This window comes from Acartia tonsa, chromosome 2 (assembly GCF_053477335.1).
Source record: "Acartia tonsa isolate MP-2025a chromosome 2, ASM5347733v1, whole genome shotgun sequence".
In the NCBI taxonomy this organism is placed as follows: Eukaryota; Metazoa; Arthropoda; class Copepoda; order Calanoida; family Acartiidae; genus Acartia; species Acartia tonsa.
This window is the reverse complement of record NC_137261.1, coordinates 36,701,029-36,727,039: the sequence shown is the minus strand read 5'-3', so window position 1 is coordinate 36,727,039 and position 26,011 is coordinate 36,701,029. Positions and strand designations below refer to the sequence as shown.

The following is a 26,011-nucleotide window of genomic DNA, read 5'->3' as shown; positions in this document are numbered from 1 at the left end:
TACCAGGGATTTGAAACCATAAGAACTTCAGGTAGAATTTGTTATTTTTATTAAGAAGAATGGTGTATAGGACGATTATATGTAGTTTTAAAAAGGCTTTAGCCAGCTAAACATGAAACTTAATAATGATTAATATATGTTTTAGTATTTTTATGTGCCTTTATTTTTGCATTTAACAATAATTTATTAAACCAAATAATTTTCCTTTAAAGCCAAAGTTTCCAAAGATTCTTAACCGTAGAGAAAAATGATTTTTAAAAAAAGCAATTAAGATTACGTGGTTATAAATAACTGGAATTATGAACTAATTGATTTTGTAATTTCAGGACTTTGAAATAATTTCATCAATAAATCTATATTCAAACCTGCTGTTGAAACTTGATGGTTCCTGGTATTGGGGGTTTGTATGTTCGCCAACAGATCTCGAGAACTTCACGCTAATTCGGAAGTCATGCTCAACCAAAGTTTCATGGTTGAGACACCTGTATAAGTGAAATACAAATTGTCAAACGCTTTCCGAGATCTTATTAGACACACAAATATACATATTTCAAGCTACATTAAATAAAGAATAAATACAGAAGTATGAGCAAATTAATAATAATATAATCTGCAAATTAATATGCCTACGTTTTATATTTACTTTAGGTTTACTATTTATCATTAATCCAGATAATCCAAGACATGGAATGAAAATACGTAAAACAATTGGTAGGATGTATTAAATAATCTTAGAAGTTGTATAACATCATTGACTAAGGAACTTTTTCCGTGAATTAAGCTGTCAGTAAATAGCATTAAACCACCCACACAGAAAAATAAGGATGAACCATTAATTTGCTTATCGAATGATGGGAGGCAGTGTTACGCCTTCTTGAGAAAATATTATTGGTTGAAATGTATATACACTTAATAGTTTGTAACCAACTAATAAAAATCTGTTTCATAAAAGTACCTAAAGTTTTCGAGCTTACTGATTAGTTAACGTGGTTAGAAAGCTTTTGGTTCCAGTAAAATTTCCAATTTTCCATCCCTCCCTCTGGAGACAAAAGTAAAAAATTTATTTTTTATTGCTTAGAATACAAATCCATGTGATCTAGAACCAACTAATCTTCCCCCTTCCTCATTGAATAAAGTAATAATATTTATTATATTATTCAACATTTATATGCACGGCTCAAATTGTCATATTTTCTTAGCGTTTTAAACAACACACTAAACTTACCTAAAAAAGTAAAAGAGTACCAAGTATTTTTGGAATATCTCCACAAATTTTGGCTTAACTGAGGATAGGGCTGGTGAAGGGGGTTGTAACTTTTTTAATAGCTATGCTTTAGTATAATTTCTCTTTACTAAATTTTCTATAAAAAAAGACGTAACTATGAACAGTATAAAGCATAACATTATAATATTTAGTTAAAAATATTATTTCAAGAATTTTTTCGAGGAATTACAATTAATACACATTATCTTTATGGAGGAAAATAACATTTAACCCATAGCAAACTGACGGACGGATAGACAAAGTTAATTATTCAATAGCTTCGTACTAAACATAGAGCATAAAGTGCGGTCCAAACCACTATTTATTATTATGTTCTGGAATAAGTAAGATTTTGCTTTAAGAAATTGGTCTTTACAGAGATGCCTATATGTACTACAGAAGAAGGGGATATGAGTTCTAAAATTCTAATCTAAAATCTTAGATCACATGATAATTGACGATAATTTGATATATACCCTCAGTTACGACAAATTATTTGTGTAAAAATTATTTGTGGAAAAGTATCGACATAAAATGTTTGTTCTATCTAATAAGATTTAGTAGAGGTCCCCAGTTTTTAAGCCAACGAATGTGAGATCGTGTCTAAAACTTTGGGAATACTTGTTCCAGACCTTAGTACTAAGATCCAGACTTGTAGTCATAAAAGGTTGTTGTAAGTGTTTGTGTGTGTCTGTGTGTGTGTGTGTCTGTGTGTGTGTGTGTATGTGTGTACATGTGTATGTGTGTGTATTCACTATAATGTATATATTCATTAATGATCTGTAAGCAATTTCGTAGTCAAGAGATGGTTCCTTAAAAATATATTTTCTTTTTTAAGTTTTTAGGTCTATAGTCATTTTTTTAAATTGTGTCTGCTTTCTTTTATTGGATAGTATGGATTATATTAATAGAATATAGTATTCATGATATATATTTATACTTTGTATAAGCAAAATAATAGCTTAAAACCATTCCAATTTTTAAATTAAAAATGATTAGCCCAAAAGAATCACGGGACGCCTTTCTAAAATGGAATACTCAATCGGTCCAGTAGTTACTGAGATTTAACTAATAAAAGAAAAAATCTTACTACTCTATAAAGTTTTAGTAATAATTCCATAGTGGATAGTTTCATACATACATGGCATTTTAGTATTCTGTTCAAGAATGATTACCACAACCACCAAAATTATTTTTTATCCTACGCCCTTACCAAGTCTTATGCAGGCATGTGGAAAAGAAAAGCCCTGCTTCATGTAATATGCATGTTCTATACCTGGATTCTGGAATAGGGAATTGGTATCAAATCATTTTATGATGTCAAAACTATAGAATTTAGGCCTTTTATTTAAGAAGCAACAACATTATAATCATTAAACATAAATTTATCGAAATATTTTTATTTAACTATTTTATGTACAAAACATGCCTAATACTGTGTATCTTAGTTTATTTTTCATTGGTCTATCCCTATTTTGTAGATGTATACAAATACAGGAGGAGTAAATATAATATATACTTCTTATATATGCAATCAACATTATCTATACAATTTTTACATCAGATATTCAATAAATTTCAATACCTTTATTATACTATTCAGGTGGGGGATTTTCTTTAAAATTAAGGTAAATTCTGGAGTATATAAATAATATACAAGATGCTTGATATCCTATCATATAAAGTAGTAAGTTTTTTTTTTATCTGTAAGATCACATTAGCCACTGAACCGATTTTGTTCTTCTTTATGCGGAAGCTTCACAGAAGTCCAGGGATGGTTTAATGCTAATTTTACTTTTTTATTTAAGTCATTGATGATAGTAGCCTAATTTTTCTGCAACCTTTAAAGAGTATCTAGATGATAGGGCGCAGCCGTTGGTTAATAATTTTTTTATTTAAAAATATAATGTATCTTCAATTACTTAGTCACTGATTCTTTGTGTTTACCCTATTTAACAGGGAATGAAAGGACATTGTTAGTTATGTTAATAAACAACCCTTCTTTCCCCCAAAATAATTGCTAGCTCCTTAAGTAAAAAAATTGATAAACAAGACTTATAGGAGAAGATTCTTTACCTATATGTATAGATTTAATATTTTCTAATAATTCATCTTTTTCGATTATGATATTACGTTATTTATTTTGATCTTGTTACAAACATTTTGTGCTTATCTATAAAATTGATTTTGACAACAACCTAACATGTTTTATAGTTCTACTATTTTTTTCAAAAATTGTCAAGGTTTATTCAAAGGGTAGAACGATTGTCTGACTGTAACTCCAAAATACAGGATTATTGATCTTACTGGCCGTGAGTGCTGTCAATAAATTACAAAAAAAAATATTTTACCAATTTAGTGAATAAGAATAATAAAATTTGAAGGCAAAGGGTATGAAGTGAGGCGCTGGTTTATATTATGTACGTCTAGAAAAATAGCAACATCATTATTATTATATTTAAACATATTTAACATACTCTCAACATTCATATTATATTATCTTCAGCAAAAATACTCTATACTCATATTAAATAAATTTTGTATCCATAAATATCAATAATAATAATATTCCCTAAAATGTATTTTGCAAAGAACCTTCATATATTTTTCTTTATCATTTTTTTAAAAAAGATATTCATAAAAATAACAAAAAACTTTACCCCCCAGCTTGGTAACATTGATTTTTAAAATGAGTCAAATTCTGTAGATGCAATTATGTAATTATATGGAGAGAAAAAGTTGGTAATAAAATAAATATCATAAAATGATAATATGAAACTTAATTTCAGAGAGGTGGAAAAGAAAGTTTTGGACAGTATTCTTTCATCAGATGTTTATGACAAGAAAATGAGACCAAATGTAAGTTTAATTTCTTACAGATGTCCAACTGTCTGTCTGTTAACTTAAGATTCATTTAAGGATTGTTTAATGTGAATAAGTTTTAGTTTAAATTTTTAATGTGGGTTGGGATTAAATTCATTGATTTCAATATTGATTTTTATAGCTGATCTTAATCAATTTTCTGTAAGGTGTTTTACTGTGGTTAGTTTATAACACAAGAAGAGCCATATGGTAGGACTAGGAACCCTCAAAATTTTTAAGTTCTAATTTTTACCCCATCCTCCTCACAAAATGAAAAAGCTTGGGCGTACTTGCCAGCGCTGGCAAGATCTTTCTACAGACAGACAGACTCACTGACAGGCAGACAAACATCCTTTTACTTTATATATATTTGTCAGGGAGAGAACTCAAATGCCACGATAGTGAAGGTTAACCTGTACATCCGAAGTTTTGAGAAGATTGATGATGTTAAAATGGAATACAGCCTTCAAATTACATTCAGGTAAACAAATGTACATATATATAAATCCTAATATAAAATGAGTAGGATGTCTTTCTGTATATCCATCTATTATTTTAATATTGCTACATTAGAAACAGAAACTTTGCAATATTTTTAAAGATGTTAGGCTATTTATTAGGTTAGGTTAGGCTTCATTTAGAAAAATGGTTATATAAAATACAGTATATACTCCAATCCTTGCCCTGTAGCCTAATGTTCCTAGAGGCAAAGGGCGTAGCATATCTAATGTGTAGATTAATGGTAACAATATGAAAGAATCTAAAAGAAATGTTAGAAAGTTATGAAAAATCATATAATAGAACTAAAGTGTTTTGATAATTTGCAGATACCATTTTTTGCAAACACAATGTTCCTAAAGACCTTGACAATGTTGAATAATAAGCAGGGATTTAAACATATGCAAATGACAATTATATTCTATTATCATTATTATGAAATCATAGAACAATAATATAAAATATAAAAGGTAAAATTATTTTTCAGGGAGTGATTTTTTCAATATTGCATTAAAAAATCATGTTTTTTAGCTGATAACCCGACCATATATTCGTGAAAATAATCCATTAATACCTTAGAAATTGTTCTCTTCAGACAAATAAAAAAATAATATTTTCACACTTTTCTCTATGATTGATTATATAAGGTTTTTTTTATCTTTTAAAGTTATGTAACTCTTGTATAATAGAAAATTCAATAGCTTGGTATTTTAATATAATTAAAAGTTTAATTTTTAAGGCCATTTTGTACATATTTTCACTTAAAATGTTTGTTAAAAAAGAAAACATTTTCATATGAAAATCTCGTAAAGATAGAAAAATATATTGCAAGTAAGGATTGTGTAAAATATATTTTGTAAATGAGATCCCAAAAGAAAATTACTGCAAGACAAATCTGGTTCACATGAAACAACCGCAAAGTACACATAGCGATGTTTACTTTTTTCAGATAAAAACATCTCGTAAAAGTCTTAGGCATCTTTCTCTTAAAACATCCAACTTTATAATTTTTTCCCATTATGAATTTAAGTTTTCTTAGAATATGATTGTTCTTTTTGGACGCTCATTAGTAAGATAAATCTTTACACAAAAATTCAACAGTTAATCGTAAAAGCACCCTAGTAATTCACATTTTCCCATAACGTTACTGATTGAAGGACTGGCAAAATCCTCATAATAAAGTAACAGGATGACTGTTTGTCTGTGTTTTTCTTTGTTTGTATGTTTGTAACCAAAGGATCTCGCTAACCGCTGAACTCGGGCAACCTTAAAAATACTTTGGGGGGAGGGTTCCACCACCATCCCAAGAGAAATCGCCCTTAGAAAAAAATTTCCCCCTCCAAAATTATTTTTTACTTTCAAATCTAAAATAAGAAAATGGGTTATCGAATTCACCTACCCCCTCCTCAAGAGCCCCTAGAGGCTTGTAGGGGGTGTAGCCGATAGTTATTTATAGAGTAGCTAAAAGGTTTGAAAGTTTATTGTTTTCATATAATCTTTAAATCTATTTTATTTACATATTGCAAAAACACTATGGACATACAATTTGTTAAGTAAAATTAGCCATCCAAACATAAACAAAAGATAAGAATAAGATTCATGAAAATGAAAATTGGAAAAAAATAAAAAAGAGAGCTTTTAAAATATAGCTTTTTGTGCTGCTTTAATTACTTATGAATGTTGTCATCCTTGTTGAAAACTGCTTTCCTAACCTAACACTTAGATTACGAGTGTTCTTAACAGTCCACTTCCCTTTATTAAAACTTTTGATAATAGATTTTTGAAAATTTAAACGGTTTTCTATCGATTTATATCATAAATGACGTCGTATTAATTTTAACCAAGTTTTCATTGTTCATCTTTGCTTGTGTGGAAAGTTTCATAAATAATTACTTTTATAAAACCTATAATGTAACCTTAAAAAGAAAAGAATAGTATCGTATTATAAACAGCTTTCCACGGATATAAAATGTACAATTATAAGATTAAAATAAGTCTTTTAGCCCTGGGATGGTTTTAATATTATGATTGTACATTTTTATATTCGTAAAAAACTGGATATAATACGGTGCTAGAAAAAGTTTTTTCTTATGGATGATGAGATCCTGTTCTAATCCACCGGATATTAATTAGTTTCGAATGAATACGAAAAAAAACCTTTACTTTACTCTTTCCTTTTTTTGAGGGGGGAAAGGGTCTTTTAATTCTGTTTATACTAGCGCCTTGGCCCCTAGAGGCCCCTATGAGCTACAACTTTCAATTTTAGTTTTTGAAAAAGTGTTTTCGAGCCAGCTATTTAAATAATGCGGTTATAGCAGTATGGGTACCAGAGTAATTTACAATCCATTGTCCCTTTCCTGCCGGAGTTTACCTGAGAGAATGTATTTGTTCAGGCAACAATGGAATGATAACAGGCTGGAGTTTGACAATCAGGGAGGAAGGATAAAGTATCTCACAATGACTGAAAAATCTAAGGTAAAATTTCATTGATAAATTATAGAAATCCTAGTTTCTTTTAAATGAAGAGGTCCATTGTGAAACCCTTTCACAGGATTCACAACTACTAAAATAAAAAAATAACGTACATGTTAAATAAAATAATTTATTTATTTTGAAAAATACTACTTACCAAAGATCATCACTTATACAACTTACTTTGTTCGTAATTCTGTCGGTCATGCTACTAAGACATATATTTATATACAAAGGATTCTTGATTGTTTATATTTTCCATTTTTTTCTTTTTATATTCACCTATTTATGACCACTGAACATCTGTTATATGACTCGCTTTGTCCGTATGTCAATCAATGATTTTTTGTGCTTCGCTACATATGGATATTGTCATCTTTGTTTGATAACTCTCTTATCCCTGGTCATTTGTGGGTATATCAATAACTACAATGATATATCATGATAGATAGGTACCAAAATGGCATACAAACAAAACTAGCATATTTTTTAATAGACTCTTTGTGTTGGGTTGGGGATATGATGCTGCATTAATAAATTATAGCCTTTTCTTGTTGTTATGACATAAAGTCTACACATGAGCTTTTAACAGTCCGTATTTATTTAATATTATTTTGAAGAAAAGAAATCTTAAGGCTTGTGTAAACACCTTACAAAAAATAGCTGCAAAATGAACAAGGATGACAACATCTATAAGAAGAAAAAAAATACTTCATTAATATTATATTGTAATAATTGAACAACTGAACAAGCAAAAGAATTTTTTTTTTATACCAATTAAAATGATAACTCTTTTCAGTAACAAAATGAATGTAAAGTTTATCAGATATGTCAATAAAACTAATATGATGTAAAATAAATTGCAGAAAATTTTCGCCTTCTCATAATAAATCTACTTTGCACTCATACAAATATAAATGTATTCTATAGTTCTACTTTTAGTTCTATAGAAAATAAGGATGAAAACATCCATAAAAGCGAAGCACTGAAACGGTAGGACAAACGGACATTAACACTTGTATAGTGTCTGAACTGAATAATCAGAATATAAAAGTATCGAAAGAGTCGAATCAAAATTGTAAGTAAATTTGTTGAAAAACTGCTTGATACAGGATAATGTTTTGGACATACTTACATTTTTAGGACTTGATTATAGAGTTGCTTTGCTTATACTATTGTTCTTTGTTGTCCCAGGAATCAATATACCAAAAATCAGATCAAACGGATAATTGGATCACATAAAAATTTGTTGTTAAAAAAGTAGAAAAATCAACATGTTTAAAATGGACATACGGACATTCTGGTAATGATTATAGAGTTGCTACGCTTTCTAAATTGTACCTAACTACTACAGGAATCATCATGCAAAGTTTGAAATCGGACGGACCGACCCTAAATATAGAAAAGCTTCGCTTTTAACAAATAAATAGATAAGAAGATCTACAAAACGGACATTTTAGTGCTTGTTAACAAACCTAAATATCTTTATCACAGCCCCTCCCCTACACCCTCATTTTAATGCTTTAAGAAAAGAACATATTTTTATCTCCCTCAGATGGCTCTTACCCGGCAAGAGCCGATTCCTACCGGATACTTTCCCTTCAGAGCTCTTTTTACCTTTACTTAACCTAATATAGCTAAAAATCAATTTATGGTCCCAAAAGTAATATTATCTTAAAGTTATGAGGTTCTTCCTGTTTCTATTAATATCCTAGTTGATTGAAAAGAAATTCTTTTCAATACATCATTATTAAATGTCTGTAATGTATAAACAAGGACAAATATATTCACGGATTAAAATTCAAATAAGAGATTGAAGAATAATCTCAATTTTTTTATTGAAAATTTTGTTTAAGAAATGAAGATGGGGCTTTTTCTCTTTCATTAGTGAAGATCATAAATCACATAACTAATAACCATCCTTGTTTTTTATTTTTTATTTTAGATTTTAAGGTAAAAATATCATCTATAGACGTATAGAGTCTTGAAAATAGAATAGCTTCGATACTTTTCAAAACACAAAGAGCTCTCTATGTTAAAGGATTTATATTTTAGTGTTGAAAGGAAATCTATTTATGGTTTTATTGTGTAATTTTTTTTTATTGAAAGTTTTTTTTCATATTTTCATTCATTCTTTTTTTCTGATAGACTTCTAGTAGCAAAGCTACTCCATCAGTACAACTCACAATGCTTTTGCTGGCTGTAATACATTGAGAAAAAAAACATTACCAGTCTGCTTTTTAATTGGGATGGGATAAAATTACTTTCAGCTCTAATTTTGGCATCCAAAAAGAACCAGGGTTTTATGTTAAGCTTTTTAGTAAGAAGTATACATATATATAAGTTTTCAAATTTTTTTTATGAATTTAAAAACAGAGTTTGATGCATAACAATAACGATCAATTTCAATTGTATCAAATCTTTGAGAAGAAAAGAAAATTAAAAAGTTCGAGAGAAAACTATACCTTAAATTCCCAGAAGGTAGAAGAAGTTAAAAATTTAATAAAGGAAATTGAGTACATATAATTATTAAAATTGATAGATGGCCGGAAAATAAGATTAACTATCTTCCACCCCTGTGTTTGGAAGTGGAAAAAAGATAAATATATTCAACTGTCAAATACCGAGGGCACATTGTGTTCTTTGCGTTGACAGAATAAAATATACTAAAGTTTTTTTTAAAATAGAGGACAAAAGAGAAAGAATTATATTTATGGACATATAAAAAAATGTCGGCAACCATTATTTCAGGTGGTCAATAACTTTTGGAATTTTCTTCCTCTAACTGTTGGTCTGTCGGTTGGTATCACTTTGTGTAAAATTTTAAGATTGACAATTGAAATGTTTTCTTCACATACCAACGAGCATAATTTAATTGGTCTATTGAACTTTTGCTTTTTTACTCACATTGTCCTTTTATCCAACCATGATTTTGTGCGCTGCTCCTAATGAATGTTGTCATCCTTGTTGGATTTTGGTGTTAGTTTTTGGATATATCTTCAATTTTTTTGCTCAATGTTTGTATTTGAAATGAAATTAAAATCCATATACGCAGCTATTTTCTTTTCATGAAAACTCTTTAATTGTTAAGTTTCTTTAGCTTAGTAATGTGCTTATATCTTTGTAAGTAAGTCATATCTTTGAGCAATAAGATAGACTGAGACTATATGTAAAGTATTTTTGCTACTAAAAATAAATTTTATATAGGTTTGGATGCCAGATACGTTCTTTAGAAACGAGAAGAGTGGACGCTTTCATACAATTATACAGCCTAATCTGTATGTAAGGTATAAACTTATATAGATAGATAGATAGATAGATAGATAGAAGATAGATAGATATGAAAATCTTAAGATGATATGACCATTACCATAAATTAAACATTTTTCCAAGTCTTATTTTTAACAAAACATATTCAGTGCAAGTGTTTATACATGCCAACCAAGCAGGCTAATAGCAAATAATCTCAGACAAAATAATATTATGTCTAGTCTATCACTTTTTTTTAGTTTCAAACTACGGGATCCTCTATAAATTGTAAATAATATTGGTTGAACCACCATATTAGTTACATCTTCCTTTGTATTAAAAAATAATAAAACTTTAGTTTTTTTTTTATGGAATTTAAGTGTTAAGTCAATACACATTAATTATTGTCCATTCATTATACATTTAATAAAAAATTATTTAAAACATGTTATTTAATTGTTGCATTGTATCAACACTATTTAGCTATGCAGTGCTAAAACTCATAACTCAAAACAGCAACACACAAAAAATCAGGGAACATTTTTCTCTAAAATTGGTTGTGGTAGTGCAATGTACTTTTACGTACGGACGAACATGCTGACCAACAAAAAAAAATAAACTTGCTGTAAAAAGTTAGAAAAAGTGAAAATTATGAAAATCTAGCTGTGTTAATGTGATAATTTATTTCTGTTTGTTTAAATAGCAGCTATAAATGTAAAATACCTTTCAATAGCTTATTCTTGGTATGAACTTTTTACCAGAAAGTTATGAGAAAATGAAAGGAAAAATCATCGAAGAAATTTGGTGGTTTCTCTTTAGATGCCTAGTGGGACAAAGAAAACCCCACTCCCATCCGTTTAATTCGTTCGCATGTATTGTACCTTAGTATAGGTTAAGTTTGGTCCTTTTGGGTACAGGGTAACTCCACAGGAGTAATGGACCGCAGGTACAGGTCTCGAAGGATTAGAAATTTTATAAACAAAATTTATTGACTGCGCCCCTGGTCTTCAGGGAAAAGTTACAAGATAATGAAAAAAGGTCTAGAACCAATCAAAGATATAATTAGCTTATTTACATTGGTCAGCAGTTTTAGAGATATTTTACTATTTCAAATTCATTACTATTACAAATTAATCTTGTTAAAAAAATCTATTTGCTTTTAATCATCACATAATTGTTATTTTATCAAAAATGATGAGAAATAAAAAATATTTATAGGAATAAATATTTTTTTTACAAATTGGATGGAATATTGATCTTGTGATGCCATATTCTTGTACTTCCCTGCTAATGGTACCCAGGGAAGCAGAATAAATTTTTGCAAATTGTAAAGTTTGTTTGTGTGAAAATTGCACTGCAATTTCTTTACAAACAATATAACAATATGCTCTGGACACTAATAGTTAGATAGATAAATAATATGTATAATAGATAGTAATAGTTAAAGTAACATATTAATTTATAGTAGTAGAATGCTTTAGTGGCAATTAAAGTAAAACAGACATTCTTTACGTTTGAAAAAGGCAGAGAAATAGATGGGTATTCAAGATAAAGTTTGAATATAGGGCTCCCCAGTCGCGTCATCTTCAAATCTGATTGGGTACTTAAAAGTTTTACTTGACGAACAGATAGTTTTCATTTTAACAATAAGTTATATTGATTGAATCTATCAGTTTGGATATTATAAGGAGATAGACATAGAAAAAAAACAAGAATCAAATGTTAAAGCGTTAAATTTAGGATTTAAAATGCCACACAATCAAAGGTTTGACAAAACGTATTATTATTTTAAAAGGTAGCTAAAAAACCAAACATGCCCCCCCCCCCCCCCCAACTTAAAATTAGTCTGCATGACCTTGTCCTAACATGCATCACCATATAAAAGATTATTAAAATGTTTGTGCCGCCAAATTATCATCATAAATGTTATATTCTCGGATGCACTTTTTAGTAGCGAAGCTACTCCATACTTGTTTGTGTCTGTCTGTCCTTGTGTAATGTCAGAGTTGTTTGATGTTTATTACAAACCCTTACTACAATATAAAAAGATTTGCTAAAAGTTCCCTAAATTTATAAGCCAACGAATGAAGGAACCTGTATATAAAATTTTGGAGACCAGCTATGATTGTACAACCCTTGTCGTGGAGTCTTAACCAAGCATGGTAATAAACTACACATGTTTTGGGTCAAAACATTCCCCCATACTCTTACTATTAATGTTTTGCATCTGAGAAAGCAGAATATGTACAAATTAATGCCGAGTTTCGAACCAATGACCTCTAAACGGTAAGTGGATGTGATTCGAGTTACGCTACAGAATTGAATATATCTGACATTTATCCATAGACACAGTGTTTCGCCCTTTTAGGGCTCATTAGTATGGCTCATTTCATCAGAGTTAATTTTGCACGTGGCGGGGCTTGAACCGGGAACCCTTAGATTACCAGGCCAACACCCTACCCATTGTGCCATTACCCCATGACGAGTAAGGAATGAAATTTCGACCAGAGAGCTCAACCAACTTATGATTAGTTGGGGGCCTTGCTGACATTTAGACGTATTTTTGTTTTCTAGAATAAATTTACATTCTTGTTTACATACAAAAGCCTTAGATTGATAACATGCGCAAAATATATTAAAAGCATATTTTTTCAGGTATAAGGTATAACCAAAAAGTTAAATAAATCTTAAATTATATTTGGGGGTCAAATGGAGAGGTATTCAATTTTATAGTGCGATGTAAAATGTTGTTATTTTTATTGAATTTTTATTTTCAGAGTATTTCCGAGTGGAGATGTGTTGTACAGCATAAGGTTAGTTATATTTCTAGTGGCGCAGTCTCTTCACAATTGGCTGGTAAAATGCTGGTATCAATTTTGTGATTTTTATGTTCAGGGAAATTTTCTGAACCGATTCCAATCCAGCAGATATTAATCGGTTTAGAAGCGATACTGGAAAGTCCTTTAAATATTTAATATTGTGTTAAAATTTGTGACAAAATTTTTTAGACATCTCTTTAAGAATTCTATAATTTTTTTCCTGGAAAAATAATTAGGATTATATGGAAATGTACAATTTTTCTTAACCATTGTATCTTTGCAAGGCGTGTGTACAGAAATCTTTTAAGGTGGGTGTAATACCCAGGGAGAGAGAGGACATTATACTGTTAGTTAAGTGGAATATCAACACGTTCTCTCATTTGTAGGCTGAAAAGCTTTGAGTACTTTTGTTAAATTCTTATTTGTTGGTATAAATTGAGAGTTTTCAAACCTTTCAACCAATAAAGGGTGCGTAATCATAATTGGAGATGGAATCAGTGACGTGATGGGGTGATTACATCCCCCCCCCTCCCCAAATGAATTTAAAATTTTGATTTTTAATTTTTACCCCCCCCCCTAAAAAAAATTATATAAAGGTTCCCTCCCCCCACAAAAAAAATTCAAATTTTCAATTTGTTACCCCTCCAGAAAATAAAAAAAAGCTTGGATGTCCTTGGGTGGAGATATGTTTATTGTTTATCATACATTGTCTTATCAAATCATTTCACCTTTTTTAATTTTCAGAGTGTCTTTGACTTTGGCCTGTCCGATGAATCTTAAACTGTTTCCTCTTGATACACAGGTATTAATCACTTTTTTAAAAAATAATTAAGTAAGCAGGGACGTAGATCGCCATTAATATTTATTATGGAGGGAGGTGACATTGGGCTTTTTATTACACTAGTCCTCAAAGTTTTATAACACCGTTTTCGGGTATAGTCTCTTTCGTAACATCGCACCTTATGGGGCTTTTCTCCTATTTCTAGACCCTGCGGTGGGCTCTACCCTGCGGGGCCAATTACCTAACCCTGTGGGGCAATCACCTAACCCAATATGACCTAACCTAACCTAAAATAACCTATAAAAAGCCATTTTAAAAATACGACGAATCGGGGGCGATGTTACGAAAGGGACTATTCCCCCGTTTTCTTATTCGAAGCCTTATCACCTATATGGACATTTATTGATTTTTAAGACTTGGTTCAATAGGTTAAGTGTTCAAAAGTTTCAACAACTATTTGTAATCTACGGAAGGGTTAATTTTGTGCATCATCATTTGATGTACATTAATTTATAGGTAATTGTCTTATCCCTTTAGATCCCTGAATATTTATCCTGTTTAATGCACATATTAACCTTTTTTTGAGATTCAGTGAGTAATGGAGTTGTGGGAGGGTTCTTTTCTATAAAAAAAAAAGTGTTAATGATTATATTGAACAAATTTTTCTTATTAGCAATGTGAATAATTATATTTTTCTCAATTCCCTCTTCCTTAATTAAATTAAATCTTTTCTTTTTTAAGACTTGTCATCTGGCTATAGCCAGCTATGGATGGACAGCTGCTGATGTTATCTATTCTTGGAAAGATCCTCCTGTTGAAACTACAAAGGTACAAATCTGAGAGTGAGGGAATTGTAGATGTATAGAAAATAACCTTCATGTAAAATCATTTTATTTTGGCGATTTGATATGATCTGAATTGTACAAATGTCTGTATATATTAAATATAACTTATATATATGGCAGGGAGTAAGGGAGGGGACAATGGGCAATTAATTCAATATAAGAGTTATCAAAGAAAGGGCATGAAATCCAGTTTAATCCAATAAATTTGTAGGAAATTATAAAGGGATTGTTAATTGAATAATATATTTCCATAGCGTCATGTAAAGTGAAATCACAACTTGTTTTTGATGAAATATATTGAGGTTTTTTGGTGTGATTTTTATATTAAAAGATTATTGGACCCGGCCAGCAGCTAGCAAGAATATGACTGCCCCTTTTTTATTCTGTTTATTTTCCTTGCCCCTTGCCCCCACCTCCCTTCTCCCTTCTCCCCGTCTGCTACATTCCAAACTAACACAACGAGTGTTTATTTCCCTTGCCCCCACTTCCCTTATCCCTTCTCCCCGTCTGCAATATTCAAAACATACATAACGAGTAGCGGCATTTCATGCGCAAGTCCCCAAACTCAGTCAGAAACTGCTAAATTCTTGCACATTCCCTTTAAGCCAGTCCCCAAAGTCTGAGACTCCTAAAAATTGAATATTCGATCCATTGTCCCCTCCCTTACTCCCTGTATATATGGTCATAATATGCTAACTGTTGAAGTCAAATCTTGAGTTTGTTAAGGCTTTTTTTAGTTTTTATATGCGTGAAGTTTATATCATCTTATCAGTTTCATTAAGGCAAAAGATATATTATTATAATCTAAAATATTCCATTAAAATTTGAGGATAGCTATTACTATCAAATAATATATGTTCAATATTTATATAACCAGTAAATATGGAATGTTTTTACATTAATTTAATTCTGCAACTATTTAACACATAAAATAGCACATTGCCAAGTTTTACATTTAGATAGCAACAGCATAAAACTTTCTTTGCTTGAAGCAATAGATCTATAAAATTACGTGGTTGGTTGAGTTGTGCTTTTCAGGCTAGCTTAGTAAAGTCCTTCGAATATTTTTAAAGAATAAGATCTCTATAGTCTAGAGGCACAGCTGCAAGTATTTTAAAAACTTGTTAACAGTTAACCAAGTGAAATAATTTTCCATTTTTAGAGTATCTTTTCATTCTTTTTATTTTAGCCATCTATTTCTGTGTTTTTGCCTAATTGACAGAAAACCAAAATTGATACAAACAAAATATCCTAGATATCCTAAAAAAATGTTAAATCTATCAAAAACTTTGTTTATTATTTATATTAGTATTTGCTTTACATATTTTGTTTATTTAGTATATTAAAATTTTTCTTATTTGGTTAAAAAAAATTGCAACATAAATAATTATTCTAAAAAAATAAAACTAAAAACGTTTTTTAAAAAATTATCTAAAGGTTTTAAACGGGTATACAGACAATAATTCTAACCTGAATCCAGAGTTGGGGACCTTTTTCGTCTGTGGCAAATTGCTTTCTGCTCTTTTGTAGCGACTTAGCTGTGTTAATATTCCTTATCTTATGCTATTGGCTGGTTTTCGATTGAAAGTCGACACAAGGTCACGAGGTGGGGAAATACAGTTATTTAACCATTTCCCTCTCTATTATTTTACTCTAATATATAGACAGACAAGTAAAATATGCTACACGAAAAATGAAATATAGTTTTTAACAATTGATAATTTATGAATTATGTCGTCTCAGGACTTTTAACAAGCATGATATGTCGTTGTCATTCTACTTGCCATGAATTTACCTAATATTTTTGTTCTACTAATTTTACTTGAATCCTAAGCCTTTTGAAAATACTTCTACCCGTCCCTGAAAAACATTTAAATTTTATTAGGTAAGATAATACAAAATGTTTCTGATCTAAAATTTAGGAAATTTTATAATGTTTTAAAAATTATGTTAATTTTACTTGAAAGTAAAATTTGCTTTACATTATTATTTTACCTACATATATGGTAAGTGTTTTAAAAATTAAATATTCTTACTTAAAAGATGCAAAATATCTGTTTAAAGGCCAATTTTTATACTGAAAGATCTTGCTAATTGGTTTAGAACTCCTTACAGTAGCTTGCTATATGTACCGAGGGAGGCCTTCCACGAGAAATCCTTAACTGTGCATCTAATATTTCTAGTATTGCTTTGAAACCAATTAATATACACTGGATTAGAACCGGTTCTCAGCCATACTAAAAAAAACATGTATAGCATCGTGTTATAGAAAATTTCCAATTTTCCCATGATTAAAATCATTAATTAATACCAGTACCAGGGCCGAAGGTTGTAAGCTTATAATTTAATAATATAATATTTTTAGGATCTATTTCTTCCTGGTGGATTTGAGCTGGCCAACTATAATAACAGCAAATGTGATGTTGAGACTGCTACAGGTAAATGGCATAGATAGAGCGGAAAGTGGGTGCCACAACAATCCCTTTAAAAATATTCCCTATTTTATTGCGTAGCTATATTTGACTTTTAAGATATATCAAATGATGTAATTATCTTATTTTTAACGCTGCTTAAAGTAATATTTGAAATTAATTAAATAAAAAAAAATTACTATCCCAATCTTAAAATGAAATCTGCACTTTTCTCTTTCTTCCTGTCAACTTTAATCAACTTTGGATCTAGAAATTTGTATTCTTTTCTTTTCTTCAATAAATTTTTTTGTACAGATCCCAGAAAGGTTTTAAGCTATTTGTAGGAAGTTAAAGATAACTTAATCAACAAGAAATAGTAAATTGTAAACAGTTAACTCAAAGAAAATTTTTCTTTTGCAATCTTTAAGGAATGGCTATAACTAAAAATAAAATATTGAAGTAAATAATAACAAAGATAAGAAAATAAAACTTGCCATGACAGCTATTTTTAAGAAATCAAAATTATTCTCTGAAAATTATATTTGCCGAAAATATTAAATAAATGTCACACCAAAATTTTAATAATACTTGTCTTATATACAAGTAACAGGAAGGTTTATAACTATTTTGTAGGAGGGTAACACCAACCTCCCAAAAAAAATCCTTATAAATTCCTAATATATAATTCCTTATATTTGTATTTTATTTTTAAAAACCAAAATTAAAAGTACCTACTTTAGCTAAAGTTCTCCTAGTTTAAAATAAACTGATAACCTTTTAAATTAATAAATATAAAATTTCGTTCGTTCTTAGAGAATACATATCACTTACAAAGCAAAGTAATGTTGGAAAGGAAATATTTGTCTTTGCTGTGTAGCTCTGTGAATAATGAACTTAATGTTAGGACATCGAGTGCACAATATATTTTAGGGATACAGGGATTGGGAAACAACCTATAAAAAGCGAATAGAAAAATACTAGGGATAACTCTTTTGTCCATTCAGATAGTGCCTTTAAAAATTACATCATGCTGGCCTACCATATTGGTCAAATAAAATGTATACAGGCCTGTCTTTGGTAATTTAGTTTGTGTATTGGCCTATCATTGGTCATTTGTATTGTATGCCGTCAATTTTTATAGGCACTATGAAGATCTTCGAATATGTTAAATATCAAAAAAAAAGTAGGAATAAAAGAGTAGTTATTGTGTAAACTTTTTATTACAAGTACATAATATAAATTAGGAATAGTTAATTAACATTATATTGGAACACTGAAATGTATAGATCAGGGCAAAAGGATATTCAATGCAGATATTTAAGTCGCAAAAGTTTTCCCTTTTCAACTCTAAAGTGATAAATCTTATTTTGAGACAAATCTAACATGTAGTGTAGGTAAAAGAAATAAGTACCCGAAGAATGATTAAAAAAATAATATATATTTGTTTCTTGTCTACTTGGTTAAAGCTAATTGCAAGGATATTAACCTTTAACATCAAGTCTCAATAAAAATCTTTGAAAACATGATAAATAAATAAAACTATCCTGCTATTCTAGAAAAGAATGAAGAGTAGTGCATATATATTTTATTTCTATCTCCTTTCCTTTTCAGATATAAATCTTACAGAATGGTTTTAATTCACATTATGCCAAAAAAAGTACCTCAAAATTACTTCATCGCAAAATTTATGTTATTTTGATTCAAATGAAAAGAAATGAAGCTGTAAGATTTTTAAACATTATTTCATTACCTAAAATATATGGTATACTGTATATTATTACTTGAATACTAGCCTGACCCTAGGATATGGATGCTATTAATGGGTAGAGAAGGATAGGAAAAAGCACTAACTACCATGAGCATTGAGTTTTAAAATGCAATGGCCTAAAACCATCCCGGGACCATTATAACCTTGTTCTAAAATGGATAACTCTATCGATTCATTAGTTATTGGATTTTGAAGCTACATACCTATACTTTTGAAGTATAAATTTTAGAGATATTCTTTTTATGCAGATTTCATAAACAACTCCCAAAAGGATACGTACATAAATTACCTACATGACCAAAAAAATAATTCTAAAAAGGCACACAAAGGCTCAGAATGAAAAATGTACTACTGTCAATTTAGTTGAATGCCTATACTTATCTTTCCTATTTCTTATTATAGACACATCATATAGCAACAGGCATTGAGAAATAATAAAAAGATTAAGATGTAATTCATCTAAAATATTGTTTTATGAGCATAGCTACTCTATAATACTAATGTGTTAATTTGTCAGTAGATTGGTTGTTATGTTGTAGATTAGTACTATTATAGACAGCAAGATGAAAAGGAAAATTTAAAAATGGATAAAAATTAAATTGAATTACACTAAATTATTTTTAAAAGTCTTATAAAAAATATATATTACTCAATACTCAATTTCAAGAATATTTTGTCCGTCTCTTAATTCCTGAAAATATATAATCTTTGAGCTTTCCGGCATCAATTGTTGAATAAGGAAAAATAGGTCAATAAATAATAATACTTAGTACATATATATATATTTATTTTATATTAATGTTCTTATGTTTGCTTATTTACTTACTCTTCAGGTTAATTGTTAATTGGGAAGAATTTTTGCTATATATATTTACTATTGTCAGCTAGAAGATAATAAAAAGGAAAGTATTATGCAAGTATAGGTGTAAATAAATCGATTTATCAAATCTAAAAAACAAATTTTTAGCTATTTTCTGCGTGAAGCTCAAAGAAAACCTTCTAGAGAAAAAAATTGTTATCGATCTAAAAGGATAAGACAATGGCAGATAAATTGATGTACATCCCCAATGATGATACACAAAATTATCCATTTTGTAGATTAAAATTAGTAGTTGAAACGTTTAAAAACACTGAACATAATGAGCGAACCCTGTCCCCTGTCTCTCTGCTCTTTTCCTCCGCTAAACTCCTACTTTTAGATGAAACATTAATTGTTAAATTTGAGAATTAGGTAACAAGATATAAATTGTTTCATATTTACTATTTATATAAAATAAGGTTCCGTGGTTTATATCTTTCTATTTTTCAGGATGTTTACCTATTATATTATATAAATGTCCCGTGGTGGTTTTAGACTATTTTATTCTTAGATTAAAATATTTGTCAATTTCTCTGCAGTACATTGCCCCTGTGTGCTAGAGGCACAGCCGCTTGTATCTTATAATTCAAAATATAATTACCACCTTATCTTGTAATTTAGGTGTGTACAGCTGTCTGTCAGTGGACATGGTGTTTAAACGGCAGCTGTCCTACTACATAGTGACCATCTATGTGCCAACCTTCATGATTGTCTGTGTGTCCTGGATGTCCTTCTGGCTGGATCATAAGTCTGCGCCTGCCAGAGTAGCCCTCACAGGTACAGATTTTATGGAAAGTTAAAAAGTGATAATATGAATTTGGCTGTCCCGACGCGCTTAAGAGTAACTATAAAAAAGGGGATACATTAAAAAATTTTGGCCGAAGTATCCAAGATGACGTCATATTAGATTAGTCGATTATTATACTGGATGACTTCACATTAGAATAGTCCGTTAGTCATTCGGGATTTTTCGGCCAAAAGTTTTAGATTTATCCTCTTTTTTATAGGCACTATAAAGAGCATCGTCCTTTAAATTTTTTATAAACGTTTTCATTTTCATTTTTCTGCATTGATAACGATTTCAGCACGTTATTCTAACAATTTACAATATTTAAACTTATATTTCTGATCTTTTGTCTGTTTAGTAACAACATTGCTAGCCATGTCTACAACAACCTCCAGTATCAACAACTCTTTGCCCCCCGTAGCCTACACCAAGGCCATAGATGTGTGGTCGAACATGTGCGTGTCCTATGTGTTCCTAGCCCTGCTGGAGTATGCGCTGGTAAACTATGCCGCCAGAGCTGATGCCAGGTAAACCTCAACCTCCTCTTTTTGACAGTCCTAAATGTGCATGGTAATGAGGTACGCCTGTTTACAGGCCAAATAATTCCATCTACTTAATATTAGTGTCATGCACTAAACATAGCAGCAGTAGGTACTATTTTTAAGGATTCTAATATGATAGAACTTTTTAGAGAAAGAATAGGAGTTATTATATTTAGACTAGCTGCTGCCAGGGCCTCTCTACAGAAAGAATTATAGTATGTTCAAAGATATTAGAGTTATTATATTTAGACTAGCTGCTGCCAGGGAATCTCTACAGAAAGAATTAGAGTATGTACAAAGATTATAGAGTTTTTATATTTAGACTTGCTGCTGCCAGGGCCTCTCTACAGAAAGAATTAGAGTATGTTCTAAGATAATAGAGTTATTATATTTAGACTAGCTGCTGCCAGGGCCTCTCTACAAAAAGAATTAGAGTATGTTCAAAAAGCTCAAAATTCACATTATGCACTTGAAGAGGTAAGCAAAAGTTATTAGACTTTTTTTAAAGCTTTTAATTGCAAAGGAATGAAAGGTTTTATCGGGGAGTAAGGGAGGGCAATTAATTCAATTTAAGAGTTTTTGAAGAAAGGCCATGAAATCCAGAATAATCCAGAAAATTTGGTGGAAATTGTAAAGTGATTGTTGATTAAATCTAGAAAACCATAAACTAAGAAAAAAGTTCCAAGAAAAAAAGCAATCATTTGAAAATTAGATTACCAGTATTACAGACTGACATAACCATTCTGTAATTAATTTCTAGAAAAATCTCCCTGGAACTCTCCAGATGACAGGGAAAGAGAAAAGAGATTTGGGGGCAAGTGATGTGAACACGGAAAAAAGGGGCAGGCAGGCTGTAGGGTAACTGCTAGCTGGCTGGCACGCCTTCCTGCCCCTTTTTATCCTGTTTATTTCCCCCACCTCCCTTCTCCATTTTCCTTTCTCGTCTACTTTAAAAAAGGAGGTGGGAGAGAAGGGAGTGAAATAGAGTATGGGAGGGGGGCCGTGTATTTATATTTAAACTACTCTCTGTCTGCAAAACTATATATATTCAAAACTAACACAGCGAGTAGCGGCATTTCTTGCGCAAGTACCCAAACTCAGTCAGAAACTGCTAAATTCTTGCACATTCTCTTTAAGCCAGTACCCAAAGTCTGAGACTCCTAAAGATTGAATATTCGATCCATTGTCCCCTCCCTTACTCCCTGGCTCTTATAGTTATTTTGTAATACATTATATTATGAACGCACAAATAAAATAAGTGAAAGAAGATATCAAAATGTTTGCTTTAATACTTTTGATAGAAACTGGGTTTATGGATATTGGATAATTATAATCATTAATAAAATTAGCAAAGAATTTTATTTAATAGGAAAATTATTTGTATGTTTATGGCCCCAGCCTCTAGGGCACCTTAGATCTTAGAGAAAATGCACAAACAATTTACTTCTTATAGAATAGCATAAGGTGCATATACTGAATCCGATAAAAAAAATTTAAGGCTAAATTATAAATTTTATTACATTAAGGAGAAAGATGATTATGAATACGAGGACCCCCACATACGAAGGATTGAGGGGGCAGAAAGGAGTAATCTTCTGTTTGCTCAGCTTGTACCTTATGAGCTAAGTGTCAGGTAAAGAGATAGATAGATAGATAGATAGACAGACAGATGGATAGTTTGATGGATAGAAAGTAGTAGTCTTCTATTTGCTCAGCTTGTACCTTATTATAGGATTGATGGATAGATAGATATATGGACAAATCTAATTAATCTTCTATTAGCTCATGTATAGAGATAGATCAATGATTAGATATATAGGTGAAAAGAATAATAGATTGGGGTAATTTTCATTAAAACATAAAAATATTTAAAAATATAAGAATTATTCAAGAATTGACGTACAAGGAACAACATTTTTACTATTTACTCTCAAACTCAATAAAATGGAATTAACAATTTCATTTCTAGGTCTGTTTTGGCAAGTTGGCCGTCAAAGCACCAGCCTGGGGCCAAGAAAATTGATGTATTGAGCAGGATCATGTTTCCCGCCACTTTTGCTGGGCTCAACGTCATGTACTGGTCGTACTATCTCACAAGGAAAACACCGGTTTTGTAATGAACACGCGCACATATCAGTTTTTTCATGATTTTAGTTTATTAATTGACCGCCAGAGGTTTTATTAATTTTCTGAATTAAAGCAGATATTCCTCATTTAGCTTAAATAAAAGTCTCTGCAATGTATTTTTTCCGATGACTGAAAAAATACATTTACTTTCATTAAAATTGTTCTTACTTCAGTTATATTATTTTTTTTGACTTTGTTACTTGATGCAATATTTTATAGCTGCATAAAACCAAGACTTGTATCAGCATCAATTATCAGAAACCTCTCAATTAGAAACAAGGACAAATTAATTCCAATAGAAGCTAAGCATATAGAGTATAACCCAGATTCTATCATTTTTCGTTTCGGTTACACAGATAGATACACATACAGAGAAATTATACACATTATAAAGGATAATCATCAATTACTCAATATCAAATCCCAAAACTTGTAGAGTGGCTACGCTGCTAAAAATTTAGCCAGTTCACTACACAATTAGTTTATTAAAGAAACAACTAATAAAATATAATATCATTTTATGGTATTATTTGAATCTGTACAGTTTAATGTGCACGTTATAAACAATTTATTGGAACAATCCATTATTTTTAAAGCAAAATAACTGCAATCCAAAATTCCTCTAGTGTTTTATTAATTTTATTTAAGCTTCTACAAAAACAATTCCTCAGGGGACATTTAGACTAAAAATTATACTTCTACCCAAAGTTCATCTCTTATTTGTGGGGTTAAAAACTTTTATCAAATCTTAATAGCTTGTTTCAAATTAGAAGTGTCCAATTTATTCAACCAACAATTCTAATCTAATGAGAGGGTAATTATGTTTATCATCATTTGGTATGTACATCAATTTATCTCCATTGTATGTATAATTAGTTAAAATACCACCTGTATTTAATTCATTCTTAACTTGAAAAAATAAATTATTTTTGAATAATCAGGGATAACTATTCTAAAGAATAAAAGAATAAAAAAATGAAAAAATTAGTTTTTATTTAGTCAAACTTTAACATTAAAATGTCTTTATGCTTTTTTATACCTTTTCCCTTTTAACATTAAAAAAACTGTTGCCCTGGACGTTCTTTAATTTAGAATATTTATTTATTAGCTAAAATTTTAGTTCAAAATTATGGGTATTATTAAATTCTTTATTTTTTGCAAAAGTGCTTAGATTTTCATATATACATATCTTATTTGTTAGATTTCTTTTTTTCTATAATTTATCATATAATTTATATAAAATTGTTTTTTATTCTAAAAAACTTTGTTAAAAAGAAATAACTTATTGTGCTCAAATATTTAATATTTTTTGTATAGTTGAAAATAATTATTATATAGATAATATTGTTGAGACTCTTTCATTATCTTTTTCTATCATAATAACTTCAACGTTATAAAAATATCTTGTTTTGTAAAATTATATCATATAAAAATGATTGCTTTTGTAGTAAAAATGGTGATTAGTTGTTTTTTATTTGTCAGCTAATAATTATTTTACAATTCTCACCTTTTCAAAAGTTAATAAGGGAAACTTTTTTAATTGGATATTTTAAATCTAAAAAGGAAGATCCTTTACAGATGAAATTAAAACATCTTTAAATACCATGGGATGACAAATAGAAACTTATTTTTAGTCACATATAAATATTTTGCAGAAATATTTCTTTTTTTATAATAATCTTAATTAAATAATGGACAATGGACCAAAAACAATGGAACAAATAGAAATATAGGCAATCTTTGAATTATAAATATCTAGAAGTAGCAAGTTTTGTGATCATATATTAATGAGATAATCCTATTTTTAACTATTGATGGTTATTTTGTTTTTATTATAGTATGAAATCAGCATAATTTACCAAGAATAATTCATAAATTTTTTTTATTAATTTGATGAATCAGTCTCAAAGTTGAAAAAAATTTAACTTTTCTTGTGGCACACTGTAGCATTTTCTTGTAGAATCATACAAAATCGAAAATAAAAACAATAGCCCTTATTCTTTATAGTTATTATTAAAATTCACACGGAGATTGGAAGTGAGAAACCCTTGGCCAATTTTAGATTAGTAAACTTTACCCACGGCTGACAGTGAATTCTTATAAGCTGTTCCTAAATTTTCGTTGAAGCTCCTCAAATATTTCATCACCCTGGCCTAGAGTTTTGGCAGGTGTTAATCAATCCTGATAAATCGCACTCTAATGTGAATAAGGAGCTTGGTCGAAAGATCACGATTAAAGTAACTTGATAACGTGAATCTAACTTTCTACAAATCTCCCTCCTAACCTAAGGGTATCTCAGAGAAGGTTGCGTGAACAAAATCTGACAAATTGCGTCAACATTTGTCAACGAAGTCTAAAGGGGTACTTGAACTAAGTTTTCCCCAAGTAACCAGAACTCTATGGTTCACATATAGCTAGTACCATGTGACTTGTCTAACAATGTTATTATTAAAACAGCAATATGTCCTTACAATAACAGCATAAGGGTGTCATAATAGTTATTTCTCGCATCGTATTATAAACGGCTTCACGCGGATATAGAAAGTACAATTATGAGATTAAAACTAGTTTTTTTATCCCCGAGGTGCCGAAGGCACCGGCTAAAAAACTGGTTTTAATCTTATGGTTGTACATTTCTATATTCGTAGAAAACTGGATATAATACGATGCTAGACATAGTTTTTTCGTATGGATGAGAACCGGTTCCTATCCACCGGATTCGAATGA

The 26,011-nt window shown here is 30.0% G+C and overlaps 1 protein-coding gene across 1 annotated transcript in view; it reads left to right on the top strand.

Annotated features, from left to right (window-relative positions):
• The window catches only part of LOC145311709 (uncharacterized), a 49,427-nt gene extending 25,136 nt beyond the window's left edge, over positions 1-24,291 (top strand). Inside the window, exons 9-21 of the mRNA XM_080150681.1 lie at positions 4,054-4,123; positions 4,504-4,607; positions 7,018-7,099; positions 10,304-10,383; positions 13,123-13,158; positions 13,909-13,966; positions 14,687-14,773; positions 17,156-17,228; positions 20,450-20,605; positions 20,974-21,142; positions 21,553-21,634; positions 22,684-22,790; positions 23,127-24,291. Coding sequence (XP_080006807.1) covers positions 4,054-4,123; positions 4,504-4,607; positions 7,018-7,099; positions 10,304-10,383; positions 13,123-13,158; positions 13,909-13,966; positions 14,687-14,773; positions 17,156-17,228; positions 20,450-20,605; positions 20,974-21,142; positions 21,553-21,634; positions 22,684-22,790; positions 23,127-23,274 — 1,252 coding nt within the window. The 3' untranslated portion in view covers positions 23,275-24,291. The remainder of the gene's footprint in view (positions 1-4,053; positions 4,124-4,503; positions 4,608-7,017; positions 7,100-10,303; positions 10,384-13,122; positions 13,159-13,908; positions 13,967-14,686; positions 14,774-17,155; positions 17,229-20,449; positions 20,606-20,973; positions 21,143-21,552; positions 21,635-22,683; positions 22,791-23,126) is intronic.
• The last annotated feature ends 1,720 nt before the right edge of the window (positions 24,292-26,011 follow it).